This window comes from Brachionichthys hirsutus, unplaced genomic scaffold (genome assembly GCF_040956055.1).
Source record: "Brachionichthys hirsutus isolate HB-005 unplaced genomic scaffold, CSIRO-AGI_Bhir_v1 contig_317, whole genome shotgun sequence".
NCBI lineage: Eukaryota > Metazoa > Chordata > Actinopteri > Lophiiformes > Brachionichthyidae > Brachionichthys > Brachionichthys hirsutus.
Window position 1 is genome coordinate 84,737 of NW_027180462.1, and position 22,168 is coordinate 106,904.

At 41.3% G+C, this 22,168-nt stretch overlaps 2 protein-coding genes across 3 annotated transcripts; one reads left to right on the forward strand and one right to left on the reverse strand.

The window, feature by feature from the left end:
* Positions 1-5,609: 5,609 nt before the first annotated feature.
* On the forward strand, positions 5,610-6,790 carry LOC137915070 (ALK and LTK ligand 2-like). The gene is made up of 4 exons (XM_068758555.1): positions 5,610-5,898; positions 6,344-6,400; positions 6,547-6,627; positions 6,726-6,790. The coding sequence occupies exons 1-4, from the start codon at positions 5,610-5,612 to the stop codon at positions 6,788-6,790; spliced, it is 492 nt and encodes a 163-aa protein (XP_068614656.1).
* Positions 6,791-10,812: 4,022 nt separating this feature from the next.
* LOC137915063 (low molecular weight phosphotyrosine protein phosphatase-like) lies at positions 10,813-19,942 on the reverse strand. 2 transcript variants are annotated; one of them, XM_068758548.1, is made up of 6 exons: positions 19,892-19,942; positions 18,719-18,792; positions 17,396-17,509; positions 14,091-14,152; positions 13,058-13,163; positions 10,813-11,056 (listed from the first exon to the last, which is right to left on the reverse strand). In XM_068758548.1, the coding sequence occupies exons 1-6, from the start codon at positions 19,932-19,934 to the stop codon at positions 10,979-10,981; spliced, it is 477 nt and encodes a 158-aa protein (XP_068614649.1). In that variant the 5' UTR covers positions 19,935-19,942; the 3' UTR covers positions 10,813-10,978. The 2 variants fall into 2 exon arrangements, with proteins under 2 accessions (XP_068614649.1, XP_068614650.1); XM_068758549.1 differs by lacking the exon at positions 17,396-17,509 and adding an exon at positions 17,571-17,684.
* Between the last annotated feature and the right edge of the window lie 2,226 nt (positions 19,943-22,168).

Sequence of the window (22,168 nt, forward strand, 5' to 3'; positions counted from 1 at the left end):
GCCGCTGAGCACAAGAATACGTGATGCACTAATTGTATTATTTAAAATAAAAAAATCATAAAATATACAATATAATATCACTGATGTTATATTATATATTATATGATTTTTATATTATTTTTAATAATACAAATACATGATTTTAATATGATTTTATATGATGACAGGTGAGGCTGTGCCTCACCTGCCTCCACTGACTGCACGTCACTGCTCCTTATGCTAAGTGTCACAGCTTGAGGGGGGGCTGTGGTTTTCCATGCATTAACTTCTCCTGCCTTCCAGATCATCCTCCTGCAATCAACTAATTCCGGTCACCTGTGCTCCCAGGCTCACCTGCAGCTAATCAGGCTGGACACGACACATACTCAGCTCAGACAACACCCCCTTTCCAGATTGTTGTGATTCACGCTGTCATTTCCAGCATTGTATCCTGATCCTGATCCTGACTCCGGTGTACCTGCCCTGCCTGTTTTTGATGTCGCCTGTTTGTCTGCCCCTTCAGATCTGTCTGCCTGCCTGTCTTGGTTACCCGGTTTTTGACCATTGCCTGATTTCTTGAACTCTCCCTTTGCCTGCCGCTCTTCTGATTTGTCTGCTGGTTTGACTGACTACCCGTTTTTTTTGACAATAAAGATCAGTTTCTGGATTGCCCCTCTTCTGTCGTGCATTTGGGTTCTTACCTGCCTTGGTCCGTGACACTAAGACTGTGTTTTTCCTCAGGGATGATGCATCCACTCAGTAAAGGCAGAGGAGAAGGTCTTCCCATTATCGGAACACAGAACTGTGAAAATGTCATATTTAAATTTAAGGTACTTTATTAATCCCCAGTAGGGAAATTCTTTTTACACTCAATATATTAAATACACATACACAAACACACACACACACACACACACACCAGTTCACACACCAGCAACTGTGGCTTACCGGAAGTTGGTTGTCCAGTGACAGAAAGGACAAAACTTCAGATAAAGTGTATATCTGATGAGTTTAATACTCAAATACAGCCAGAATGTCTCCCTGGTTGTTTCCAAGAGGCACGAGACAGTTGGGATGTGATGAACTGAGGCAGCAGATTGCCGCCCCCTGCTGAAGACGCAGGAGGCATCAGTCTGGCAAAACAGGTTAAATCTTCAGTCTAGTTTTTATTTTCTTTTACACATACATATTATACAGCATATGTGTCAAACTCAAGGCCCGGGCGCCAATGTGGCCCGCCACGTCATTTTTTGTGGCCCGCAAGAGCTTTATGCAGACATTTGTTTTTGTAAAATGCTGAAAAGTAAAAGTGAATCAGAGTTGATGTGTATTTGTAACTGATTTTTAATCTGTAAATGGGGTTTTAATGTTAAAATTAAATATTCGTTGCTGACTCCATTCTGGATCCGACCCAGATGATATTCAGTGGTGAGATAGAGCCCCCCCCACCCTACATGACTGTGTTAAATTCCCTAAATATCGGTCAATAATCAATGGAGATATTGAAGAAAATATTACAGACAGACGCCGGCGATTACATAACCTCGGCGGATATTTTTACAGCAGTAAGGTATCGATATATTTTTAGAACTATGCAATTGCATATGTAATATTTATAATTTAATTAAGTATGTAGTCGTAAATACAGTTATTTAGCAGCATGTTAAGGAGTAGTTACATTTATTTACATTACATTACATTTACACAATGTTACATTTACAAGTGGCCCTTTGAGGGCAACCATCATGCTGATGTGGCCCTTGGAGAAAATGAGTTTGACACCCCTTATATACAGGATGCACTTTCAGATTTGTAAATGGTACTGGTACATACAGAGGAACGTGCTCTCTATACTCAAAGAATCTTTCATATATTTCTATATTTTTATTTATCTATTTATTGTTGATATTTATTTTCTGATGGTTTCCATCATAGAATGTTTAGAGACTGATGAATTTAGATGAATCAAAAATACAATGTGACGTTTCAGAGGGAAATATATATATATAAATACATATTTAATACACTTTCCACTTCACTCTTGCTAATCTTTATCACTTCACTTCCTAATCCACAACAGGTGCCTCTACTACCTTTTGTTCTCTCTCATTTTCCTCATCCATTAATTCCTCTAAATACTTCCTCCATCTTCCTAGCACACTACTGTCCTCTGTCAACACTTTCCCATCTCTATCCTTCATCACTCTAACATGCTGAACATCCTTCCTGTCTCTACTCTTCATCACTCTAACATGCTGAACATCCTTCCTGTCTCTACTCTTCATCACTCTAACATGCTGAACATCCTTCCCATCTCTGTCTCTCTGTCTGGCCAGCCTGTACAGATCCTTCTCTCCTTCTTTACTATCTAACCTGCATACAGGTCATCATATGACCTCTGTTTGACCTTTACCACCTCTAGCTTTTCCTTGCGTCTCATCTCCCTGTACTCCTGTTTACTCTCTTCTGTCCTCTCAATGTCCCACTTCTTCTTAGCGAAACTCTTTTCCTGTATACATTTCTGCACTCCCTGGTTCCACCACCAGGTCTCCTTATCTACTTTCCTTCCAAAAGACACATCCAGACTACTCCTACCTGTCTCCTTGATCACCTTAGCTGTTGTATTCGTCTTCTGGAAGCCTCTCTTGCCCACCCAAAGCCTGTCTCACCTCTTCCCTGAAAGCCACACAACACTCTTCATTCTTCAGCCTCCACCACTTTGTCCTCTGCTCCTCCTTCGTCCTCTTCCTCTTCTTCACCACTAGTCATCTTACACACCACCAGCCTATGTTGGCTGGCTACACTCTCTCCTACCACAACCTTACAGTCACCAACCTCCTTTAAACTGCTCCGTCTACACAAGATGTCGTCCACCTGTGTGCTCCTCCCTCCACTCTTTTAGGTCACCCTGTGTTCTAGTCTCTTCTGGAAATAAGTGTTAACTACTGTCATTTTCATCCTTTTGGTAAAGTCCACCAACATCTGTCCTTCTAGGTTTCCGTCCTGAATACCAAACTATATTTCCTTCACCAACATGCCCATTGAGGTCTGCTCCAATCACGACTCTCTCACTGCTAGAGAAGCTCTGAACCACTTAATCTATGTCACTCCAGAACTTCTCCTTCCCCTCTAACTCACCTCCTACCTGTGGAGCGTAAGAACTTTTCCTTCTCTTCTAACTCACCTCCTACCTGTGGAGCGTAAGAACTTCTCCTTCTTAAAGTTCAAAAAAAAAAGAACTTCTCCTCCTCTAACTCACCTCCTACCTGTGGAGCGTAAGAACTTCTCCTTCTCCTCTAACTCACCTCCTACCTGTGGAGCGTAAGAACTTCTCCTTCTCCTCTAACTCACCTCCTACCTGTGGAGCGTAAGAACTTCTCCTTCTCCAACAACATCTAATGCTGTACCAAACATAGAGATCAGAAATCTCAAATGTGGCGAGAATCCTTCTACAAAAGTCTTCTCGACTACAGACGGCAGCTCCAGCCGGAAACTATCGTGCTGCTTATGCATTAAAAACCCGTGCGTAACGAATACTCAAACAGTGCGTCTCAATCCCCATGATGGAATGAAACGATTAAATGAACTTCTGAGAATCACATGGATCGTGCGTGCGAATTTCTCTTCGGGCTCTATATTGAACTGACTCACTGGAACATCGAGAGAAAGAATTAGTTGGAAGAAAGGCGCTTCCTTTTCCTGCGTATCGCACAGATAACTGGAATAAAGAGGGGAGGGGGGGGGGTGGGGGGCAGAACACTTCACACGGCGTTTCAGTGATGGTCTGCCAACTCGAGAGGTCTTTTCCTTCCACCAGACCCGACAGCGCGTCTTGTTGTCTCCACAGATGCGATGGAGTAACTCCGCGTGTGTCTGTGAGACGGGATCAAAAGTGAGCCTCACTTTCAGGACGACGGATCTGCGCCCGAGACTTGGAGCTGATTGCCCACTCGCTTCCCTTCAGTCGCCCCCTGCCCAGAGGTGGACCACGGACGCGCAGCGTTTACTGACATGACTCCGGGAGCGCTGATGTTTCCAACATAATAGCAGATTTAGTTTGGACTTATTTCCGCCAGAACGGAAGAAGTAATTACGCGCAGTTCTTTCCATTTTCATCTTTGGAACGTAAAATCATTACTGGAGAAGTTTATCCAGACTTGAAGGTAATCACAATTAATTCCCATCATTCTTGCCTTGCTTGGATTTTATATTATTCTAACTAACGCAAATGTGCTTTGCGCTAATTGATCATTTGAAACGGAAATCTCGATCTGGGATTCGCATAAACATAAAACTAAAGGCGCAAGTGCAACGATACGCCCTTTACCGGAGTTGCGCTGATTTATGGTCAAAATGACAGTTGTCTGGAAATCTGTTATTTAAAAAAAAAAAAAAAACACACAGCAAGTGGTACATGCGTGTGTTGTATTTCTTGAAGCGTAAAATAACTGGCTTCGTGCGTAAAAGTGGCAAAAGTGAGACTCCTTGTGATTGAAATGTCTACAACAGTCATTAATCTGTCCATCACATCTACTATGGAAATTCCCTACACCATCATGGAAAATAGAGCAAAGCTGCATTTGGTTATGGTTGCGCGTCTTCTCTGAAGATCGGTCTCGTCTCGGAATCCAAGGCATTTTTACGCGGTCTTGGCGGACTCGGGATTTTTGATCAAGACCGGTCGAGGCCAGGCCATTGCTGCTGCGTTAAGTGAGAAGCGCAGAACGCATGCAGCTGCGCCGCCTTTCCGGTGTCGCGCAGTCTTTGTGACACCTGGAGGGACACCTGGAGGGTCACGCCCCCCCCCGCACACCCAAAACCATAAGGTCGTCATCTGCTTGCCTCGCATTGTCGAAAGCAAGATAACAGAATAACAAACAATGAACACGCCAGGTATTAGTCGAGCCCCCAGGCGTTAGGTTATTATGCAATGGAAACGTTATTCACTCCACCGGTAAATGGGATGCAAGCCGGGCCAGCAGGACAATCTGGAACTCTGGACCTTTTGAGGTCTTTCATAACAAGTTAAGATAACTTTTTTTTCTGAGTTGTTGACTTCAGACTTAAGTTGTTGTTTTGACACCTGTTCATTCTTGCCATGCCATAATTTTCACGCCAATTATTCCTCGATCATTTATGATGTACTTTTATGAAGGAAACTCGTTTATCGCTGCTCAGGAGAATTAATACTTCTATAAAAGGACATTGTTCTGATGAAAGTTCACGGCTGTGCACATAAGCTGGCTGGCAAAGCACCAAAATGTCAAAGTTCAAGAAAATGATTGAAAAAAAGACTTTGCTGGAAAGAAATGTCAGGACAATTCAGTTTTAGTAAGTATGATTGCATAATTAGTAGAAGTGGGGGGGGGGGAATAAATTCGCTTAGATTTGATATTTATTTAATTGTGCTGGTTCCAAAACAACATAGCAGATGTTTCATTTTTATTTTTTTTAAACTGAAATAAATATACTGGTCCTTTTTTGATTTTTCTTTGATTTATACACTCTTGCTTTTGTCTCGGTCTCGGTTGTTTTATTGCATTAGCCTCACAAATGGTTGCTTTGACCTCCACTCTCGATCCCCCTTACTTTTCCAGGGGCGCTGAAGAGAGAGATTCATAGCTGGAGTCATGAGCGAACTGCGCAAACACTTCAACATGTGGCTGGTGCTGCTGATGTGCGCACTGACCGGCCACTGCGCCGAGAGCGCGCCCTCTGCAGCCCTGGCTCGGGACGCCGCCGGCGCGGGGGCTCCGCGGAGCCTGAGGCGGGCAGTGCAGGTCCTGAAGCAAGCGGAGGAAAGCCGGCATCACCCCGGCGTGAGAACGGAGGCCCTGGTGACGTCACAGACGAGGATCTCCCCGGGAGAGCCATGGGATTTACGCAACTTGAAAACAGACACACGGGAAAAGACAGTGGGTGAGTGAAGGCGTGTCCTCTGTGTGTGTGTGTGTGTGTGTGTGTGTGTGTGTGTCCTCTGTGTGTGTGTGTGTGTGTGTGTGTGTGTGTGTGTGTGTGTGTGTGTGTGCGTGTGTGTGTGTGTGTGTGTGTGTGTGTGTGTGTGTGTGTGTGTGTGTGTGTGTGTGTGTGTGTGTGTGTGTGCGTGTGTGTGTGTGTGTGTGTGTGTGAGAGTGTGTGTGTGCGTGTGTGTGTGTGTGTGTGTCCTGCTGCTTTAATGTGGCAAAGTCGCTGGAGAGTGATGGAATTATGAGCTGGAGAACATAAATCAGATCAGCCCATGACCGTGTTCCCCGTCACCAATGTCAATATGTATTGCCCTTATGAATGTATGAATGACAAATGAATGTATGAATGACAAATGAATGCCTTTATTGACTTTTCTTTTCCATCCGTGTGTCCACAGTCATACTCCCCACCAGAGTGCTCAGAAAGAAGGAGAAATTCATCAAACATATAGCAGGTGAGACCTCACTGAAAGTGAAAAGTTCTTTTTGGATGGCGGTCGAACACGGCAGTCAAAAACAGAAGACAAATTGATGGTCAATGACAGATTTTGGTGGTTGTGGAGCTGGAAATGCGCTGACAATGTGCTCTCCTCCCTCCCAGGGCCACTCTACTTTGGCCCCAAGTGCAGGAAGGATGTGTACAGACTCTACCACCACACCAGGGACTGCACAATACCTGCATGTAAGCTGCGTCGCTTCTCTCTGTTCAGAATGATTGATCGATGCTCTCGTGTGTAGAGGCTCACAAATGCAAATCTGTTACTTCGGTATCCTGCTCAGATATCAAAAGATGCGCACGACTTCTCACGCGGCTCGCAGGCAGTCCGCGCTGCACAGGAGGCTAAACACACTCAAGGTAATGTAATGCATTCATCTGTAAGTAAAGTAGAACTGAGGCACAGGATTTATTAGCTTTTATGAGGATGAGGAGGATGTTATTTGGGTGCTGACGGGATTTACTTTACAGTTTCACAAGATAATGGTGGAGGAAGTCGATATTGAGATATTACCTTATATAGTATTAATTATTTTATGAATTATCCTAAGGAATTACTGTGTAAGCATGTGCTCTTGTAGCTGGTGGGGGGAACGGATTGAACTGCACTATGGGTACATTATATTCTATCAACTTAAAGCAAAACTATTAGAACAATTTACAAAGTAACTTGGAACTTTAGCGTAGATCAGACGTAAATGCAGAATTCTATTAATAATATATTTTCCGGAGCATTCAAGCAGCATGAAATAAATATATTCAAGTAAGGCACGCGTTTCTCAAATTCGTACTCAAGAGTGAAATGTTTTGCATCATGAAAGGCCGTTCCTGTTCACAGCCTGAATAAAAACCATTCACGATGCGCCGCAGCAGCGCTCTGGAAGAACAAAGTACCTTTTCCCAAATATTATGGTACTTTATGGGACGCTAGATGACTATTTGAATTTTATTTGTGCATTTTATGCTTTTCCTCCACCACTTTGCCAAATTACACATCTAAATTATTTGAATAATTTCCCACCGCTGCATCAGACAATATCGGAAAGTGAAGTGTAAGTTAAAGATCCCATATTATGCTCTTTTTCCACAAGTTAAAGCAGTTCCCAGACACTTATATGAAATATCTGTGTCAGTCTTTGGTCAACCTAACAAACAGATGCTGCAGGACAGCGTCCGTCATTTCTCTCAAACAGCTCAAACATCAGAAAAGCCTCTGAAGGATTTAACGAGGATTTCTGCCAGACATGTTTCAGTAGGTGATTACAGAACTACACAGGATTGACTGGATGGTTTATTTTGCTGTTTTTGGGTTGATAATGACCCAAAAACGCCATAATAGTGTAGAAATATGGGAAAAGTGAGTTTTTCATAATATGGAACCTTTAAAGTCTGAAAGTGGAGATTTCTCTTTTTCCATCTGGAGACAGAGACAGCTGTTCATATTGCTGATTTGCATCCCGTTGTCAATGTATTGTTAATCCAAACCTACACCACAAGGCACCAGAACAGCAAGAGCAGCAAATCTAAAGCAAATCTGTGAACCGATTTATTATTCGTGATTCATTTGTGGAATGAAAAGAATCTGAAAAGTGAAGCCCAAGTTGGAAACAGCACTAAATTAACTTTTCTTCTTCATTGCAGGTTGAAAAAAAAAAAAAAAACTCCTTCGGAAAGAAAACGTGGGGGAAAAGTGCCTTAGACAGTCGGAGGGAAGCCGAAAAACACCCTGACGAGCCCCTAAATGGTATTAGGCATGGCAATGCACTTTGGTAAGGTCTGTACCGCTTAAGCGTGAACCACTGTATCGCACCACACTTGGCATTGCTGGTTGGCTGCTACAATGAGGGAGCAACAAAACCAGACTGAGAAAAACGTGTTGATGCTAAGGAGCAGAGAAGATGAAAGACGCAAGTGACTGAGAGATGCTAAATCATGGGGCCTTTTTTTTCTGTTGCAATCCAAAAAATGTTGGTTAAAAAAAAAAAAAAAAAAAAAGGGATTCCATATTTCCATTTTGTTCCGAAAAGATCAAAATCCAAATGTATTGATTTTTAGCACAAATAGCTTTGTGCGATTGGTTTCCTCTGACTGAGAACATCGGGTCAAGCCGATCCCTTCTGCTGCACGACCCCGTATATTACAGACAGCAATTCTCATAGACCTCAGCAGGGCAGTGGCAGCAGTTTCACCCACATAAGCTCACGAGAAAGAACTGTGATTAAATTATTCACTACCGGTACGTAACCCTTTCCATGCATCTTTGCAAAGGCTGTTGTAATTCCCAGCCCTCCTGTGAGACCGTGTTACAGACTATATTTATACATTTACAGCTGACCATAACCACTTAAGAGAAATATGTACATGCAGTGCAAAGCTAAGAATATGAGTCATCTATCTATATACCATAAATTAAAATGACTTGCATTCATCAAATGGATATGAAACATATTTAAATAAATTTTATCATTGGTAAACTTATGGTCTTTTTTTGTCGTCGCCCCCCCCCCCCCCCCCCACACACACACACACCTCCAGCGGTTATGTCAGAGAAAAATCATTTTAATGTGAAGCCTTTTCAGAATGTTTGTGAATCTGTGAGATTTCAATTAATAGAAATGACATTTTATTTGTGCGTTTCTTAGCATTAAAACCAGAACGCACCTAAAAGGGTTCATACCTTTGCCAATGTTGTTTCTAAAACCTCAACAATCTGAAATATTTTTTTCCCAGCCTATTTTTAATAGAAAGTCCCTCGAGAATCCTAGTGGCGATTCATTTCCACTCTTACTATGTCTTGTGTTACTGTGAGGACTGTCGTGTGACTGCATCGGGACAAACCACACATTAAAGCAGGTAACCAACTGGCTTCCTGCAGGCTTCTAATGGGACAGCCTGGCCTTTTGATATAAAGGGCAAAGAAAATTCTCTGTCGTCGTCAAAGCATTGTTAAAACAGGCAGTTCAATTCATACAAATCCTCACTTGATTTTGAAAGGAGAGACAGTTTGGGAACATCTGCGTGATTTGCAATCTTATTTTAAGATAGGACGTTTGTGCTTCAAGATCAAATTAAGCACAAGCCTCCCTGTTTTGCGAGTTGTTTTCAACTGAAAAGAATTATTTTACAGTACAAGTTTAGCGATGAAGTTTATTGTACTTTGTTTGTGCAATAAACATGGCTGCTGGAGTTTATTACTCATAATTTATGAGCGTTGAAAAAACAGACCCATTTTGTTCGACTTTGGACAAAAACAAAAAAGACGTTTTGCATTTCACGCTTAAAAATAAATGCTGATCAAAATCAATTTCTTCAGTGTGGCCAAAAGTAAAATCCCTATTTTCAGAGTCGAACTATGTAAACCTCAACGGTGAGGGGGGCAGGCTTACTGGATTACTGGACCTCTGGCTCTCATTGAGACAGCCACCCCTGTGATGAGTGTGCCTCGATGACATGGCTTTACCAAATCTACCTCATGCTAAATGAAGTGACACAACCTAATGCGTTTACCCTGGAAACCTACTCAGAGTATTCAGTCATGCACTTATAATCAGGAGTTAATGAATTATCAACAGACATAGAAACAAAAGAAAATAGCAGTCTAATTTGAGAGACTTGAATCCATCCGAACGGTGATCACATCTTCTCCAAATAGACAGTGAAGTGAATTCTTAAGAAGTTGTTTGTAAGCGGAGTGAGCTGCCTCCTCTCTTATCAATGTGCATTCAAACCCAAGTAGAACTATTTACTATTAAATTGCTGGAACTTGAAAGTGTGTTTAAAATGCAAGTAAATTTGTAAATAGAAAAATGCATTAACTATCTAAATATATATTATCACATACGAGAGATCTAGTAGCCCTAATAGTGCGAGGGCGTGACATGAGTTTAGTTTAATTCAGCTAAAGAGGGACCATCGTGGTCTGAAAACACTCATTCACAAGTAAAAGTTCTGAATATGCACTCGAGTACCGCAGGAGGAAGAGTCTAGCTAAGTTAGTCACGGAAGTAGTGGAATAACTAGTTTGTTACATTCCAGCACAGGACAGTGAAACCCTTGGCAGTGAATGTTTGGGTTTAGATGGACATCAATGGCATTGAAAGAGTTAATAAGCTGTTCAACTTTTGCCCTCATCGCAATCTCATCCTCCAACGTTTCTGGCAATATATGAAAGGTGCTTTAAGTTTAAGTGGCTTTGGGATGTTTCTTAATAATTTAATCACTGACGGCACAACGAAGTATTCTGGGAGGATAGTACTTAGGATATCATGAACTTCGACCCCAGTGTCGACCTTTGACCTGCAAAGCCCATCGGTGCCCAGTCATACATCTGCAGGATAAGGAATAATCTTCAAGGCCAAACACATTTATCCATTTTATTAAATCACATTAACTACAACATTACGAATCACATAATATGTGAAATGATTAACGCTGCACTCTGGTTCTCGCTCCGATGTCCACGACAGGTTTATACCGGCAGGTGCTTCAGTGATGCAGGCTCAACGGATGCGGTTGATCCGTGTAAGGTCAGGCGGCATTAAGTGTTCGCCTCCAGGAATGCTTGGCAGCAGCGACAGCACTGTTCATACACTTTCTCAAAGTCTTCAGCACTCCCCTAAGAGACAAAATGTAAGAGAAAAATCACAGTAAGTTGCAGCCAAGCGCTGAGAAGACATTACATTAAAAAAAAAAAAAACTTTTTGTGTTGGGGGGGAAAAAAATAGCTAAAATATTATATCCAACATGGCGAGGTTCCTATTTGGCAGAAATGCTCTGTTAACCACGCTGTTGAGCTGCTGATAAATCGGACTGTCATCGGGCTTCAACGGTAAATTTGCCGATAGTCAAGTCTGGTAGCGTAGCATTTCCAAAGAGGAATATATTGCTGGAGTAATTCTGGATTGACAGTGTGGAACAATGTTTTACAACCAGAGTAAATTTGACATTTTAATATTGTCTTGAATTTAACAAATACTTTTGGAGAAGCTGTATTATTAAAAAAACACCCTTCAATTGTGGGTCAATAGAAACTAAAATGAGCTGTTTCTCTAAAATAAATTATTGCTTTCAGAACTCTTTTGCAGTAACTGATAAACCAAAAGTGGCAATTCAAAACATGATTATTTCAGATTTGATCACAAAGGATTTATTAGATCCATCCAACAGCAAAACAAAACAGGATCCATAAATATTTAGGCATTAAAATCAAAGATGAACATCAGTTGATAAGAAATAATTACATTAGAGTGAAGTATCTACTGAGCTACAGAGAAACCCTTCAAGATCTGATGTGGTTAATTTCGATATTCAGTTAAGTTCCTACATTTTGTGGAAGGACTGATCACAAATGTCAACAACAAAAGTTCAAATCCGACAACTGATTGAAGGAGCTGGAAGGACCTAATAGGCAGATTTTTTAATCTACAACATAAACATTCAGAATTGTTTAAAGAAAACTACAAATATGTCAGATCTTAGCCGCATATAAACTAAAAAATAGCACCTACCGAATGAAAGATTAAAGTCTCTTCTGTCATCAGAAACAGAAAGTGTGTTCCTACCATTTTCGGGGTTATTGGGCATTAAAGAGAGGCAGATTGGCAGTGAATGCTTGGTTATCAAAAAAACGTCTTTAGATGTGAATGGAACTCAAAGAGGTAATGGTAAAAAAAAAGTTTTATACTATTACTTTAAACTGCATAAATATTCGTAAAAGGATTATAAAGTTTTAGCAGTTAGCACATCAGAATTCATTTTCAAATTTATGGCAGCAACTAATCCGTTTATCCCCCCCCCCAGCTTATCCAAGTCACCAGCAACAAAACATTCAAACCTTATCCGAACTTTTCCCACTCATGACCATCAAGATGAGGAAAAAGAGGCAACGACTCGTGTCCAAATCATTTGTCAGCACTTTCAACTTCATTCAAGGTCTGAGTGAGCACTGAAGCATGAAAAGGCTAAGGACATAAAGGTTTACGATGAATAACACATGCTACCATGGTAACCCGTTAGCAAATATTAAAACGTTTGTGCCAATTTTCACCGGAACATTACCACCGAAAATGTACTTTATCCACCCTGTTCTGCTTCGACTCACGCACAAGCCACAAATAGAGCGCGGACGTGTGGAGCGCTGACACGGGGAGAGTCCGCATCTTGTGATCTTGACTGGATGGTTTAATTTCCCAGTTTTTGGGTTGCCAATGACCCGAAGCCATGAAAATATGAGTGTAGAAACATGGGAAAAGTGATTTTTTTTTGAGTGATTGAGAAACAATAGTGTGCAACAATAGTATATTTCTGTGACTGTTCAAGCTTTTCAGACATCTTTCACGGGAGATTGTCTTAAAAAATTGTATCTACATAATTATTTAAACATTTGCACATCTTCATCCTATGTTGGATGTCCCCCCCCCTGACCTTCAGTGCAGCTGTTCCACACAAATGGAAACACTTGATTACTGGCAGCAACTTGTAAAATCGGCATAGCCTTTGAACACTTTACACTTGCTGCAAATATGTTTCAGTAAATACTTACTTACCCACAAATATTCAATATCCATCTTGATCACGACTTTCTAAAGGTAACCTCAGAATTGACTTAAATACTTACGTAATATGGGTCTTTGATGATGCGTTGGTTCTGAGGGTCGTATGAACCGAGGAGCTCAATCTTCGCTGTGCTGTTTTTCCACACCTTTGCTTTTCTGTTCAATTCACTATGAAGAGAAAAAGCTATAACTCTGAGAGAGAAAGAATCAGGAGCACATGAAGGATATGACCTATTTTTTCCATTTTACATGGAGTATAACTTAAGTTAGACAGTAACTTGGTTTCCATTTATTCCAGGTGGAACATCCATCTTATGTAGAGCTTTCCTGTTAAAACGCTTGCCCTATGGTAGTGATAACCACATTATTAACCCACTGTTAACTAATCTTAACCTCAAGTAACAAAATCCAAACCCCAATAAAGTTACAGTTGATAGCAGTGAATTAGGTGATTTTAAAACTAAATATGGACTGAGCACCCTTTGTCTGGGACTGGGTCTCATTTTCATCAGTTTAACGTTTGTGGAGAGAAAAAATGTGCAGGGAAAGGAGAAGGAAAAAAAATACCCCAAGAGCAAAGACAAGGCATCCAAAGAACTCAATAAGCTGCTTACAAGCAGATCTGCGAGGGGCATGTGATCCTAAAATGATCCCTAAACGTTCAAAGTATCAAAAAATATCCCTCCTCCTGACCTCTGGAAAGAGCTTAAATGCTGCTCATTAAAAGGAGGCATTCATCTACAAATAAGCTACAGCTCAATGTTACTACCATTTTCAGGTGTCTGAGTAGGTTTCTCAGTCACACAGGTCGATTACGAAGAGCAAAAACGAAGAATAAACTGGACTTGTTAAAGTTTGTTTAAAAATACATTCTCCCGTACCAGTGGGGGGGCATTCATCCCAAAAGCTTGTTCCGACATATCTGGGTGGGAAACTTAAACAAGTCCAGTTGATGCTTTGTAGCACAGATCACAACCCCCCCCCCCCCCCAACATAGACCCTTTTTGCTTTCTGTGCATCTAAACAGCGATCCAGCCACCAAGAAAAAAAAACAACAACCACCAGAAATGTTGCTGCTGTGGGACGACCTCGTACCTCAGATTGTTCTCGTCCATGCAGAGGATGTACTCGAAGCTCATAAAATCTTCCTTGGTCACCTGGGGAAAAACAGACCAGGACAAAACACATTACGCTTCTGTATTTTTGGCTTTTTAGCCAGAAGAGTCTATCTGAACCTCCAGAGGGCTTAGCGATCTGACCGGCGCGGATAGTAGCAGCTAGCCCGCTAAAAGCTGATTTCCAGTGTTAATGTGCAGTGAGAAAATAAAGCCACGTCTCTTCGGCAAGCCTGCCATTTTATTTTACCATTGTTGGACACTTTTTGACCGGCGTGGAGTTAATTAAGGGAGTTAAACCTGCATGGAAAGAAGCCTTCAGCCCTGGAGAAGACAGATCTCTCTGCTGCTAACAGATCGCTCCTAGACTCCAAAACAGCAGTGAGCCTGGTGGTGACACCCAGAATGCCTTGCGATGTAAACGGCCCCCAAACAAAACGGATTTTACAGCTTATAAGAAATACTTTCCGGTATATATTTTTGTCTATGTATTTACGTAGTCGCGGTATGTTCTCGTATTTTTTACACCGATTTGTCAGGGATCACTTTAATCTCATGCAGAAAAAAAAATCAATGAATTCCCAAAATAAAAAGGCATGCTCTACAAGCAGCAACCAGAGTTAACCAGGTTAACTCTGGTTGCTGCTTGTAGAGCATGAAATCAGATTACCGGTACTGTCAAATGGCCTCTGTTTGAGCGCTGTTGCTGCTTTAGCCAATTTGAGATGCAGCATTAAATCATCACTACAGTAATCATGAGAATGGATCTAATGCCACGTTTTCCACGCTGTTGTGAAGCTAGGGCTGACCCAGAGGCCTACATGGTGAGCTGTCCTTGAGTCAAATGTTCTCGTCCACAGGTCCTCAGGGTCGGGTTAAATGATGAGAAAGAACTCCCCAACTGGGACAATGAAGATTTTTTAAAAAAAGAAAGAGTTGTGCTTTGCTAATTTTCCATTGTCCAACCGTATATGGCTCTGTGCTTTCCTTTGTAACACTTTGGTCAAGGTTCAGGATCACTGATCGGTCAGCGAATATAATCACTTCTGTGCCACGGTCTTTCACATCATGCGCTTTGATGTAGAGATTTCACAGAACCCTATTTTGCCCACCCTTCAGCCTTTTCTTTCCTGCTGTGACAAATATATGCTGGTGTTGTTTTTACGATGACCTCAGCAGTGTAATATGGTGTCACTATGAGTCAGCGGAGACCAGAGCCTACATCAAGGATGCGCTCTTTGCAGTGCGAAGAAATAAAAACAAATAAGGAAATAAAAAAGCGCCTGGTAACTAACAAATGTGAGTGGAGAGGTGCAGGGCTGTACCACGCAGTGGTAACATGACGAATGCTGCACATCAGTCAGCAGGTGAAGGCCTGCCGTAAGCATTCACGAAGCTTACAATGATTTATTGGAACAGCAATAAAAAATACGAAAAAACTGCAGAACTGAATAGTTTTGATGGATTTTGAGAGAAGATTTGAGGAATGCTGAGGAGGATGAGAGGATGGCTGGAGACCAATGGAAGAAGAGAGGAAACAAACCAAAACGAGACACTCAACATTAGGAATGAAACTTTTGTTACACTTCAAATGTTAGGATACAAAATTTTCTGGACTAGAATCACCGCTGCTGTTAAATTAAATCATCGCTTCAATAGATTAATTTCAGAAGCAGGAGGTCGGTCATTGGGTTTCACCAGAAACCCGTTTTGTTCAAAATCAAAAGAAACAGACGGCGGAGGAGGCGACTGGAATACATCAGTCTGGGAGGTTGCAAGGTTATTCAAGCCATAGATTACCGTAGAACATTTTTGCTTCATTCAACTAACATGTTTATTAACTTGGATATTGTAATGCTCTAAAGCTTCTTTAACTTAGCCAGTCTGCTGCGATACTGGCTGCAGCGGAAGTTCAGCCCAGTCGCCAGTGAAAAAAATAATTGGGAAGGAAAGCAAAAATGTCTCTCCTTTGCATTGTTGGGGAAAATCCAGCGAAAGGAATGGTGACGGTGAAAGAGTGAAAGACGAAAGAGCAAAAAACTTGTCAAAACTCATTGCAAAGATTTGGCTGGGCTTAAGCCTCTGCGCTTTGAGGAGATTAGATCCAGGTCTGACTGCTGAACTTGCAGATAAGGCAAACCAACAAGATGGCATGTCTCATGCACAAAGAGAATGCTGCCGGACTGTCAGGGAAACAGAAAGAAAAAAAGAGAGTGCTTTAAGGCTAGAAGAACGTAGGAGTTACACAGAGGATAAGCCAGCACAGTGTTAGGCCTACAGGCCCTACATGGACAAACATCTGGGTTTCATTTCAAGCCTGTTCCAGAATCCGAAACACATGTTGCGAGGTGATACAATGATTGCTTGACTGCCTCTGACAGCACTGAGCAGACACAGATTGTTATCGGTTTGGAGACCAATACAGACGGTCCTAACCTGCAGTGATTTAAGACTTTTGCAGAAAGTCCACTTAAAAGAAATAAAAACAACAATATTGCTGCATCAAATCATGCATAAAGAGTGTATGCACGTTGAAATTAGAGTTCATTTATCTGGATCTAAGATTTAAGTAAACGTGTTGCACAATGTGCACCTGGAATAATAAATCTGTCGAGAACCGCATCTATGAGGTTTAACTGCTAAATGAACTCTCACCCGACCTCCACGAGGAAACAAGAGGGTCATGGCTGTTCTTACCAGTTAAAAAAAAAATAATAATTTAGCAATAAACATAAACCATTTACTGAAAATGTTTTCATTACATGTTTTGCAACAGTAAGAGTCCTGGATTGAATTCACGTCTTCAAGTTGTGATGAGTGGTTGTTCAGAGTACTGCTACTACTACTACTACGGTACTTTCGGCTTGTCTCGTGGGGGGTCGCCACAGCAAATCAACGTTCTCCACTTCGCCCTGTCCTTTGCATCGTCCTCCCTCACTACGTCCATGTATCTTCTCCTGGGTCGACCTCTAGTCCTGTTCCCTGGCAGTTCCATCTTCAGCATCCTTCTACAGATATAGTCCCTGTCTTTCCTCTGGACGTGTCCAAACCATCAAAGTCTGTCCTCTCTGTCCTCTCTGTCTAACCTTCACTGTCCCTCTTGTTGCCTCATTTCTAATCCTTGCCCCGATATGAACCCATATTAGCAAGTAAAGTTAGCTAGTCTTGCAAAGTGACAGATCAAAAGCAGAACCTGGGAATCTCAGCGGTATCAGCTTACCAACCTCCCACTCATACACACACAGGCCGATAAGATGATAAGAGCCACGGGGCATGTGGGTGTACCTGTCGGGCCCTGTGGCTCGTCTCAATCCCATGACTCCTAAGACACACCAGTCCACGGGCGTCTGGCAAGCTGCCTATATTCCAGTCAGATGTGGCACCACTGTCTATGAGCCACTGTAAAACAAAAGAAAAAGGGGGCTAACTATTCTAAGTAGGTAAGGAGATGGGTTCGTACCTGCCTGGCCACGTGGCTCATTGGCACGTCATGCTTCTTCATGCAGGCTCGACCGCGATCGTCTGGAGAGTTTCCTATCTCGTAGGTGGAGGTGGCAGCGCTGTCTATCCCCCACTAAGCAGGGCAGAGCACCGGGAACAACAACACAGCACGGATGATTCAGACTCTACATTGCTACGGGGAATGGTGGTCTGTACAGGGCTGCAGACGAAACACATCACGACAACTTTTATCATCTACAGAAGCTCTTAAATCAGTGTTTCCTGGTCATCATTTCAGCCACAGTGAGTGCTTAAATGTATTAATATTCTCATACTGTGTATAAAAAATATCTTTACACTTATTTGATGATTAGAATCTTAAATATGGCACAAATAACTGATATCAGAAATAATAATTGATGGATAATTGCAACAAACAATCTATGCACGTTTCAGGACACCATTACAGGAGGTCAAATCACGAATTAAGAAATAAAACTCATGAAAAAGAAAAGCCATTTATTGGGCTCTCACCTTTGTTTAGATTCATCTCTAGGAGATTCAGTAAGAGTCAGCAGGCTCAAAGGAGCCGAGGTTGTCCCAGCGAATGGGAATGTGCTGGAATAGCAGGTCCAGGAATGTTTTGGTTTGTTTCTAGCAGGTTTGACGATTAGCTTTTTGATGCAAATTTGACAAATAACCTCCAACGCGTTAGCCTTTATCTAGCATAAAACCAGAACGTGTCCACTACCACACCAAGAGAAAACAGCAACGTCGGTGACGTGCTAGGCTTCTGTTATTCTTTACAGATAGCAGATAAGTCAAATGTGATTGATTTAAACTATGAACGATAAAAACAATATATATTTCTTTGAATATAAACAAAAAGTGATTGTTGTATCAATCAAAATGTTTGAATGGATGAAATATTGAGTCAATACTATTGTTGTCATGTATTATCAGTATAGTAATCGCATGTGCCCTGACGCCACTGTTGCTTTTATACACCCATTTTACATTGATTAATGTTTGTTTAATATGTATTTTTTGTTTATATGATTCATGTTGATTTGTTATTATCTGTTAAAGCACTTTGGGAATTTTATTTCTAAAAAAGTGCTATATAAATAAAGCTTATTATTATTATTATAATTATAATATAACTACCTTATCAACCATGCCAGCCCCTGTTGCCATCTTCCTGAAGATGGCTTCAGCAATGGGAGATCTGCAGATGTTTCCTGTTCAAAACAGGAAGGGAAACAGTTGTCACAAGACACAGAAAGTACCAGCGTGTAAACATGATGTTTATTACCACCGTCACGGTCCCGGGGGGCCTCGTCATTCTGGGACGTTTGTTCTGCCTTGCAGGTCCTCAGATTGGTGGAGCCGAGATGATATAAATTGGTAACATCTTTAACCGACTATATCGGTAGAAGGATGCTGAGGATGGAACTGCCAGGGAACAGGGCTAGAGGTCGACCCAGGAGAAGATACATGGACGTAGTGAGGGAGGACATGAGAGTGGCTGGTGTTGGGGTGGACAATGCAAAGGACAGGGTGAAGTGGAGACACATGCGTCCATGAATCGTCTCCTGGATCGACCTCTAGCCCTGTTCACTGGTAGTTCCATCCTCAGCACCCTTCTACCGATGTCTCTCTCCTCTGGACTGGAGCTGGGCGATATATCGAATATACTCGATGTATCGCAGGTTGTTCCACGTGCGATGTATGAAGTGATGTCGCGAGTATCGAGTACAATCTTTTTTTGCCCCACACTGTCTATATTTGACTTTCACGTTAAAGAAAATCCTTGAAAACAAGAACTTCAAAATCCGCAACAGTCCAAATTGTTAAAGTAAATGTTTTAACGCATCGGTACGTCATTCTGTTTGGAGTGTCGCCCCCTCGCCCTCTCCTGCTGCACCGCTCATGGGAACCAACCAGCACACTCCCCCGCCGCCCATCCGGAAAGCTTTCCTGCCCACATGGGTGTTTTTGCGTTAAGAGCGTTTACAGTTTTAACTTGTTTATTCATAATTTTACGAAGATGTTTTAATTGTTACAGTACAATAGTTTAAAAACATCAGCCCAATTTATTTTAAATATCACCCACATGGGTCACTTTTATTTATTTACACAAGTTCTATTGTTTGAGAGTTGACAACGTCATAAATGCCCGATTTAGCTAAAGTTAGCTGTGACGCTTCAGACAGTGCTATTGGATCAATCTCACATCACCTGAATTAATTACTTATATGTCGTGAATGTTTACACTTTTTGTAAGTGATATTCGACTTTAAAAAACCGCACCTTCATCAATAAGACTCTATCTCTTACCCAAGCAAACGAACAAGACGGACTTCGTATTAGTGGACGCCATGATGCTCTCAAGTCTCCCGGAAGTCTTACCACATATCGCGAGAACAAGCAATCCGGTTAACGGAAACAACTCTCCTAGCCAATTTCAAAATAAAAGCGAGTGTCAGCTGCAAGTGATTTCACATTCATTCTTTCAATCATTCTTTCAATAACAAATTACTGAATATTTAAACAAATTTGGAATGACCTTACCAGTGGTAAAATAACAATAATAAACCTATTCAAACTGTTTTTTGAATAAAGTTGTTTTAGAAATTCGATTTTATCATGTTTCCATTGTGTGAATAATAATTTAAACTTAAAAACATATTGTCATAGATGCATTTGACTCAAGAAACAAAATGTCATAGAAATGTCTTTGTATTTTGATTTAGAAGTATGCCTATATTATCTCCACATTCAGATTAATACTGACACACACACATACACACTCATGCAATTAAATAACTTTTACACCCTAAACAATCTAGACACATGCCGGCATATACAGTCTGTAAGGGCCCTGTGATATGCGTGGAGAAGGCATACTGTAATCACATTGGCATATTCCTATCTTAATTTAATTAAGACTTAATTTCCAGACAGAAAGATAGCAATATAAAAATAATCACTTCTTATGGTGATTTGATGTTTAAGGTTTCTATTTGATTTCTTTTACACAAACAACTTTATTCTTTAGTGATTCTCTAGTCACTGATTTGCTATATCATGAAGTGGAAATTAATTTTTGGAAACTGGAACTAAGCTGTTATCATAATTTAGAGGAAACGCTATGGAAGTCTCTCTGAGTGACCCAGGTGGAGGTATCTAATTTGGAAATTAAATTGGGATTGCATAAACAAGACTTTATCAGTCTATCAATTTTTTGTCCCCTGATCTGAGGGCAGTCACACTTTCACTGTATACGCCCTGATCTTCTCTGCTCCTAGAGGCTTCTGCATAGCTATTTAAAAGAAAACCTCCCCATCTCATGTGCATACAGATGAAATTGAAATTGTCTCAATACTGCTTGACTCTGTTGCACAACTAAATAAACAGGAGAAATTGCATGTATCAAATTCTGAAGGATCTCTTGGGCAAACACCAACCTGTTAAAGCTTCCAGTGCCATATTTATCCAATATTATTGATAAAAAAAAGAGCCTTTAGTGCTCTCTCGTCTGCTCCCCCCTAACTTTCAAGCAGCTGCCTCTAAATATGAATTTAGTTTTGGACTTCTTTTAGAAACACTGCACTTGATATCAGAATGGGTATCAATCCACCCGTATAAATTTTTCATTTTCATCTCCTCTGAAATTTGCAGATTCAAATTCCCTGATCGCCATCACGCTAAAATAAAGGTAGAATATCATCTCTTACATGAAGACCTCCACCAGCTCTCTCGAGGTCATTCTCACCAAATTCACCAGACATCATCACCTCTAACATCCTCCTCCATTTTCACTATATCATGGAGACGGCCATGTGTCCCCATCTTTCAGATTTAGAAACCTATGAACCAAACAGAGTATCTTATTCACCATTTTATTGGCAGCAGTTAACGAGTTATGTTAAAAATCACATCAGCATTCTTTACTCATAATGTACCATAAACTAGTACATTTAATAAAAAAAACTTACCTTTAATTATAAATGAAGTCCATGTGTTAAATTGAAAATAACTTTTTTGTACAAATTACTGAATAAATGTAACAATTTAATTTATTTTTCCTTTTTTTTTTTTTTGCATGATAGCAGGCGATACACAGCCTCCCCTGCCGGCACTCTCTCAGTGGTAGTTTTGTGCAGTCCTGGAACTTGCCTCACTGAAAATTCCTCCAGGCTGATAAGTCAAGTTACTGCTCTGTCCTCTTGTAACTTGATCTTCCCGCAGCCTTTGTTATGGTTGATCATTTAATCCTCCTTCACAGATGAATTCAGCATGCGGTGGTCGCTTAATTTGTTTTTTCCACAGATCCTGCATTATTTCTAACTTCCTCAGGCCTCATGTCCTGTGCATGAATTAGTGACACTAAATTGCCCGTAGGTGTGAGTGTGTGTGTGGCTGGTTGTCTGTCTTTGTGTTGTCCTGCAATGAATTGGCGGCTTGTCCAGGGTGTACCCCGCCTGTCGCCCATTGACTGCTGAGATAGGCTTGGCCCGCGACCCGGTGAGTTTCCCAGCATTAAAGTGTCGCCAAAGGGCCAACGTCTGTAGAAACGTGCCCAGAAGTTGGCGTGAGGCACCGCATATTTCC